General features: G+C 36.8%; 1 protein-coding gene across 1 annotated transcript in view; it reads right to left on the bottom strand.

Annotated features, from left to right (window-relative positions):
* Positions 1–5,666: 5,666 nt before the first annotated feature.
* BAALC (BAALC binder of MAP3K1 and KLF4) overlaps positions 5,667–8,509 on the bottom strand; it is a 111,030-nt gene continuing 108,187 nt past the window's right edge. The window contains exon 2 of the mRNA XM_020968235.2: positions 5,667–7,430. Within this exon, the coding sequence (XP_020823894.1) occupies positions 7,348–7,430 (83 nt within the window). The 3' untranslated portion in view covers positions 5,667–7,347. The remainder of the gene's footprint in view (positions 7,431–8,509) is intronic.

Here is an 8,509-nt window from a genome sequence, read left to right as displayed (position 1 = left end):
AGTTTGTTTTTTTCCCTTCTGTTTTGCTCTCCCTGTTTCAGGCATAAAATTATGTTTGTGTCAGGAAAGAATTTAGTAGGACTTTTTATTTACCTTTTTTTTTCAAACAGTTTACATAATGTTGAAATTGTTGTTTGAATGTTTGGTAGAATTCACTTGTAAATCCGGCCTCAGACACTTGACACTTACTAGCTGTGTGATCCTGGGCAAGTCACTTAACCCTGATTGCCTCACCAAAAAGAAAAAAAATCACTTGTAAATCCATCTGGTTCTGCTTTTTTCTCTTTAGAGATTTATGACTTGCTCAATTTGTTTTTCTAAGATGGGATTATGTAGCCATTCTATTTCCTCTTCCATTAATCTGAGCAATTTATATCTTTATAAATATTCAACCATTTTGTTTAGATTATCAGTCTTATTTGCATATAATTGGGCAAAATAGTTCTCAATAATTGCTTTAATTTCATCTTTATTGGTTATGCATTCACCTTTTGCTTTTTTGATAATGGCCATTTGATTTTCTTCTTTATTTTTTAAACCAAGTTAGCAAGTGGTTTGTCTATTTTATTGATTTTTTTTAATAAAACCAGCTCCTAGTTTTATTTATTAGTTCAATACTCTTTTTAACTTTTAAATTTATCAAATCTCTCCTTTAATTTTCAGGATTTTTATTTTCGTGCTTAATTGGAGGTATTTAATTTTTTTCTAGTTTTTTTTTTAGTTGCATGCACAATTCATTGATCTGATCTTTCTCTCTTTTACTAATGTAATTTTCCCGTTAAGTATTTAGCAATAAACATAAATTTTCCCTTAAGTACTGCTTTGGCTACATTCTGCAAATTTTGGTGTGTTGTCTTCTTGTTGGCTTCTTGCTCTTAATGAAATTATTGATTTTTTCCTATGATTTGTTCTTTGACCCACTCATTCTTTAGGATTAGATTAATTTCCAATTACTTTTAAGCTGAGTTTCTAAGGCCCTTTATTGAATGTAATTTTTATTGCATTATGGTCTGGAAAGTGTGCATGTAATATTTCTGCTTTTCTGTATTTATTTGTGAGGTTTTTAATGCCCTAATACATAGTCAGTTTTTGCAAAGGTGTGATAATACAGCTGAGAATAGATATACTTCTTTCCATTCCCATTCAATAGTGTCCACAGGTTTGTCATATCTAACTTTTCAAAGATTCTATTTATCTCCTTAATTTCTTTCTTGTTTATTTTGTGGTTAGATTTATTTAGATCTAAGAGGGGTAAATTGAGGTTCCCCACTAGTACAGTATAATTTTACTGTCTTTTTAATATTATTTTATTGTCTATTTCTGCCTTTATAATATCATTTTATGATTTTGTCCTGTAACTCATTTAACTTTTCCTTCAAGAGTTTGGTTGCTATGCCATTTTGTTCATATATATATTTAGCATTGATATTACTTCATTGTCTATTATATCTTTTAGAAAAATGTAGTTTCCCTGATTATCATTTTAAATTTGGTCTATTCTTTACTTTTGCTTTGTCTGAAATCATGATGGCTAACCCTGTCTTGTTTTTGTTTTTGTTTTTTACTTCAGTTAAAGCATAATAGATTCTGCTCTGGCCCTTATGTGTGTCTTTCTGTTTCAAGCATGTCTCTTGTAAACAACATATTGTTAGATTCTGGTTTCTAATCTATTCTGCTATCTGCTTCCAATTCTATGAGTGAATTCATCACATTCGCATTCACATTCACAGTTATGATTGCTAATTTATCTCCCTTCACCCTATTCTCTTCTATTTATCCTTCTCTTTTTCACACTGTCTTCTCCAAAGTCTGTGCTTCTGACCATTGTCTTCTTTAATCTGTCCTCCTTCTTATTACTGTCCTCCTCCCTTCTCTTATCCCCTTGCCCTTCTACATTCTTTTGGCTAAGATGAATATCTATGCCCATTTGTGTGTGTGTGTGTATATATATATGTTTGTATGTGTATATCCACATACATACGTATATACATACATTCTTCTCTCTTTAAACCAGTTCAGATGATAATGAAATTCAAGCATTACTCACTTCCCCCATTTCTCCCTCCATTGTAAAATCTATTCTTTGCATGTCTCTTTTATATGAAATAAATTTTCCCATTCTTCCTTTTCCTCGCCCCTTCTCCCAGTATATCCCTCTTTTTCACCCTTCCATTTTCTTTTGAGATTATCCCAACTCACACCTATGTCCTCTAAGTAGATTCCTTCTAACTGCCCCAATGATGATAACGTTCTTAGTGGTTAACATGTATCATCTTCTCATTTGGGAATATAAACAGTTTAACCTTATTAAGTTCCTTATGATTTCTCATTCTTGTTTACCTTTTTATATTTCTCTTGAGTCTTGTGTTTGAATGTCAATTTTCTCTTTTCAACAGGAATGCTTAGAAGGCCTCTATTTAATTGAATGCCCATTCATTCCCCCTGACTCCATGTAGGACTTTACTCATTTTTGCTGGATAGGTTACTCTTGGTTGTAACCATAGCGCCTTTGCCTTCCAAAATATCATATTCTAAGCCCTCCCCTCCTTTCTAGTAGTAATTACTAACTCTTGTGTTATCCTGAGTATGACTCCACTATATTTAAATGATTTCTTTATGGCTAATTTCAGCAATTTTCCTTTACATCAGAGCTCTCAAATTTGGCCATAATATTCCTGGGAGTTTTCATTTTGGGATCTTTTTCAGGAGAAAATTGGTGGATTCTTTCAATTTCTACTTTGCTCTCTGGTTCTAAGATACCTGGGCAATTTTCCTTTATAATTTTTTGAAATATGAACACTAGGCTCTTTTTTGTTATCATGGCTTTCAGGTAGTCCAATAATTCTTAAATCATTTCTCCTCAATCCATTTTCCAGGTCAGTTGTTTTTCCTTTGAGATATTTCATGTTTTCTTCTATTTTTTCCAGTCTTTTGACTTTTTTTGATTGTTTCTTGATGTTTCATGGAGTCATTAGCTTCCACTTGACCAATTCTAATTTTTAAAAAGTTATTTTCTGCAGTGAGGTTTTGTACCTTTTTTACCAATTGGCCAATTCGAAGGAGTTTTCTTCAGTAATTTTTGTTCCTCTTTTATGATTTGACCAGTTCTGATTTTTAAGGAGTTATTTTCTTTAGTATTTTTGTGCCTCTTTTACCAAACTATTAATACTCTTTTCATAATTTTCTTTCATTGTTCTCATTTATTTTTTCCCAACTTTTTCTCTATAGCTCTTATTTGATTAAAAAAAAATCATTTCCCACTCTTTTTTTTAAAATCTCTTTCTTTAGCCCTTCTAGGATTTCTTGTTGTGCTTGTGTCCAATATGCATTTTTCTTTGAAACTTTGCAGGTAGATATTTTCAGGTCACGATCTTCTTCTGAGTTTGTATGTTTAATATTCCTGTCACCATAGTAGATTTTTATGATCAGGTTCTTTTTTGTTGTTGTTTGTTCATTTTTCCAGTCTATTTATTGACTTTGGATTTTATGTTAAGAGTGGGGCTCCTTTCATCTATCTCTGACAGGGGATGACTGACCTATACTTATCTCTTATATATCCTTCTGCAGCTTTCATAGCTATATCTGTAGACCTATAAGTTTTCAGTGTTTCCAAAGTTGTGTGATCTCGGAAGAGGTCTGGTCACTGTCCTCCCAGTCTTCACTTTAGTGCTTTCCCAGGTAAGGCCCCTGAGCCCTCACAAACACAACTGTTCCTCTCTGCCTTGGAACTACAATCCACACCCAAGTAGGACTCCTGTTCTTTTGTGACCACAACCACTCCTTTCCATCCTGGATCTGCAACCCAGAGATGGATAATAGGCAAAGGATCTGCCAGACTGTGTCTAGTGCTGGGGTAAAAAGATGAATTCCATTTTGGATGTGTTGAGTTCAAGAAACCCATGGGATTTCCAGGTGGAGCTGTCTAGCAGGAAGTTGATAATGTCAGACTAGAGTTCAGGAGGGAAGAAGTCTATATATGTAGATTTTAGAGTCATTTGTGAAGAGATGATCATTGAATGCATGGTTGCTAATGACATCACCAAGAAAGAGGTTTTAGAGAGAGAATAGGGTCTAGACAGCATTGGGGGGATTTACAGTTATGGGGCAGGTGATATATGATAACTCAATCCAATCCTATGGTTATTATACACCTAATATATGTGTAAGGCATTGTGGTTGGGATACAAAAATAAAATGAACAATAGATGCTGACTTCAATGATTAAAAAAAGTAAAAGAGACTGAAAAACATTCAGGTTGGTAGGAGAATCAGGAAAACAGTCTCACAGTTGGTGGAAAGAGTCTCGTAGAGGTAGTGATGTTTCCCAGTGTCAAAATCTGAAGAGAAGTAAATAAAGTTTATTACAAAAGGTGGTCAGATTTAATAGCTAAAATATCATTAGCGAGCTTAGAGAGAACAGTTTTTGTCAAGTGTTGGGGTTAGAAACCAGATGGCAAGGGGCTGAAAAGTGTTTGGGAGGAGAAGAAGTGAAAAGTGAAGGCAAGAGAATAAATGACTTTTTCTAGGAATTTGGCTGTGAAAGGGATGCAGAGTCAAGATGTGTAACTGAGCTTCAAAATTTTTGAAAGTACAAATGTAGGACTGGACATGTTTGTAGGCAGCAGGGAAGGAACTGCTACATAAGGAGAGAGTGAGAGGGACTGATTGGAAAGGCAAGCCCCTGGAAGAAACTGGCAAGGCACAATTATATGGGTGGAAAAGAGCCACGTCTTTATGACAGACTAAAGTGAAAAAGGAGAGTAAAAGAGGAAGATGAAGAAGGATTTTGGGGAACCAAACACAAGTACAACACCCTTCAGGAAGCTTTTCCTGAAGGCTTTCTACTCTCAAATACTAATGACCTTTAGCTTACCCCATCAGGACTTCATGTAGCACCTTTTAACCTCTTCTGTGCATTTATCTTGAATTTTATCTGTGTGTGTATATGTACATGTACATGTACATGTACATATACACATGTGTGTTCGTATGTGTGTATATGTGTACGTATATAATGTCTCCTATACCAGACCATGAGCTTTGGGGGGGGGGGGAAGAGACCATCACCCAATCTAAGTTTGGCATTTCACACTGCCTATCACAGGAGCCTGAACATAGTAGGCACTTAACAATATTCATTAAATTGAGGTTATCTAAAGGTTTGTGTAGTTGATGAAGACAAGATCTGAGTCTAGAATTTAAGGCACAGATCTAATTAAATAGGAAATTTAGTTACAAGTACTAGGACCAGTTCATGTTGTGCCATGAGTCAATGTGGTGTGGTGTGGTAGGAGGAACCTTGGGTCTGGAATCAGAGGCTCTAAGTTCAAATTCTGGCTCAAATGACTTAGTGGGTGACCTTCAACAAATTGTTTCACCTTTCTGGGTCTCTGCTTCCTCACTTGTAAGGCGAGGGGGGCAGGGACTGGACTAATTGATCTTGAAGGTAGGTCCCTTATGAAGTTTTGGGATCTATGTACCTAGAATCTGAATTAGTCTTCTCAACACTAACTACAAAAGGAGTTTGTAGCTTCAGTGTGCACCTGGCTTCAGTGGAGGCCTACTAGGGCAATGAATTGACAGGCAAATTGGCTAACAGCATTTTCACCTGCATGTGTTTGTTCTCTGGGTTAGGTTACATAAACACACACCACCAGATTGCCTAGTTCAGCTAAAAATTGAGTTTATTTAAACAGCAGCTGATGAAAGAACCCTTATTCTCCCTTAGGAAGATCCCAGGTGTGTTATACAGCTTAGAGAAGCATGTAATGTTATTGGTGGGGAAAAAATGCTTTCAGCTAAATATACACATTTCTCCATCATTTTAGAGGCCTGCTAGAAAATAGTTGTCTACCAAAAGGTTTTGTTTTTAACTGTATAAACTTTCTAAGAAGAGTAAATGCACATTATTCTAATAGTTTCTTAATATGATTACCTCCCAGGTCCCAAGATGACGTAATCCCTGGAATCTGCTTTATGTTATTTACCTGGAAGGCAGTAGGGGAAGGGTAGAAGGGAATCAGCTTGTGCCACTGAAATGTTCCTTGGTTTCTTACTTCATGTGAGTGATGAATAACCTTTGATTAGTCATTTTTAGTGATGTCATATAATTGTCCTGAGAACCCTTGTTCTCAGGAGACAGAGTTCTGGGTGTGGAGAGTTAGGGGACCTGAGCGCCAATCCAAGCCCTCCCCTTCTTAACTTGTGTGATTATGAGCAAGTCACTCATACCTCTAGGCTTCTCTTTCCTTACCTATAAAGTGAGTGGGTTGATATGATTGACCAATAAGGTCTTTTCCAGCTCTAGATGACATGTTCACAGATTTGGAGCTGGGAGGGACCATATGTGCCATTTCGTCCAACTCTCTCATTTATAGATGAAAAATCTAAGGCTCAGAGAGGGAAATCACTTGCCCAAGGTCACACAGGTAAGATGTGTTAGAGGCAGAATCTGAAGCAGATCCTCTGGCTCCAAACCCAGTGTTCTTTCTACTCTTCTGATCCTATGGAAGAATACAGACTTAATGAAGAGGAAAGATGAGTTCTGCTGTACTGAGTGATCCAAAACGGCTCCCCGGAATTGGCTAGGTGGGCCTCGTACTCCGCAATTACTCCTTGGGGCTGACATGGCACCTCCTGTAGGAGAACGATGGAAAGTCAATAATTGTCTAAGCCTTGTTTGGTGTTGGAGTCATGACACTGGAAATGTCTTCCCTCCCCCTCCCAAAGGCTGGCTGCTTCCCTGTTGGAGGGGACATTGTTGTAGCACTAGAATGGATCTGAAGCAAGGGAGTAAAAACAAAATAATTTCCTACTCCTTGGCTTCTCCCTTTGGGGCCAACTGAAATGCTAAAAGTATTAGAACACAGGTATAAAAATACCACTGGTGTGATGGCCCACAATTATTCAATGCCTGCTCTTGGGTAATAACTCCCCCACTGTAACACCCTTCCCCTGCCATTTTCCTTTTCAAAAAGTGGCCTGTGGCTGCAACAGAACACTGCAGTTCTAGGATCTCAGACTTGGGGAAGAACACTTGAGAGCCTGGAGAGAGGGGGAAAAAATCAAATGTCCCATTAGCAGTTTATTGTCATGTAGGAGTACTCTGCCAACACATTAGGTACACACAGCTCAGCGAATGTCCAAACATTGATGGCAGTTGTTTGATGCCAGGTAAGAGATGCAAAGTAACCCAAGGCACTCAGCAATTTAGCCTGTTCAATTAGGAACATCCATGTTTCTTTAAGTTCCCTTGAGAGATCAGCAAAGTACTGCCAAATGACATTAGTGTCCATCCTCCCTTTGATTTGAAAACACGGCTAATTCACTCAATTCTTCAGAATTCTTCTATATCTGTCCATTTGTTGGATGCTTTGGGTAACACTGATGGTGACTTCTCTTGCTGACATCTGCTTGTGTTCTTTTTTCACCTGTTAAAAAAGGTTTACAATATTAAGTTATACCTCCATTGGGTAATAGCCAAAGATCCTTCCTTCTTTAATATTTTGAATAATATCACAGGGTGGGATGTGTGTGTGTGTGTGTGTGTGTGTGTGTGTGTGTGTGTGTGTGTGTGAAATAGATTAAGCCACAAACAGCAAGCGATGTTCTCCACCTAGAACTCAGTTTCTGGAAGTAACTTCACCTCATGAACTTTTCAGAAGAAAAATCATTAATTCAGCCCAGAATCAGTCAGCATTAAGTTTACCCAAATAGCATTTCTTTCCCAGTGGAAGGCAGAGTCTCTCCTCACTCACACTACTGAGTTTCATTGGGCCAGGATGTTAATAGGAAAAAAAAAAACAACAAAAAATACTCAATGGTGCAGGGAAGAGATAAATCAACTTCTTTCAAATAAGATTGGTTGATGACAACATTCACACAAAATTGTCTAGGCACGCTGGTTGACTGGCTTTCAGCTGTTAAATTTTAAAAGCTCAGAATCAGCTAATTGCCATTCTTGGGAGCACCTGGCTAAATTCCCCAGGAGAGCAAAGATTATACCTATTCAAAACTGGCTCCATTGATTGGCAGTGTGTATTTTCTAAGGCAAAATTCACTTGACTATATCACTGAAATGCTAGTTCCTAATCTCCAAGCTTGCTTAAAGGTTGAAATATTTTTTTCTGTTTGTTTTTTTCTTTATTCACTCAAATTGCCATTTCAGGGCCAATAAGGAACCAAGAAAAAACTTCCCACTCTTGAAACGTCATTAACAGGCAAAAAATTAAAATTGTATCATCCTCATAGGTACTCACAATGGATCAATTTCAGTTCCTTTCATAAAAATGCTCTGTAAACATATACTTTCCCATTTTATAAAAAATGCATTAATAAGGTCAGATATATATATATGTATATATATGTATATATATACATACACACACACACACAGATATATATATATATATATATATAATTCTTGGTGCAGCATTAAAATAAAAGGATAAAGGAGCAGCTAGGTGGCACAGTGGATAAAGTACTGGCCCTAGAATCAGGAGGACCTGAG

The sequence above is a fragment of the Phascolarctos cinereus genome, unplaced genomic scaffold (genome assembly GCF_003287225.1).
Source record: "Phascolarctos cinereus isolate Bilbo 61053 unplaced genomic scaffold, phaCin_HiC Scaffold_4;HRSCAF=312, whole genome shotgun sequence".
Taxonomy (NCBI): Eukaryota; Metazoa; Chordata; class Mammalia; order Diprotodontia; family Phascolarctidae; genus Phascolarctos; species Phascolarctos cinereus.
The sequence above is the reverse complement of the archived record's forward strand: the minus strand, read 5'-3'. Positions and strand labels throughout refer to the sequence as shown.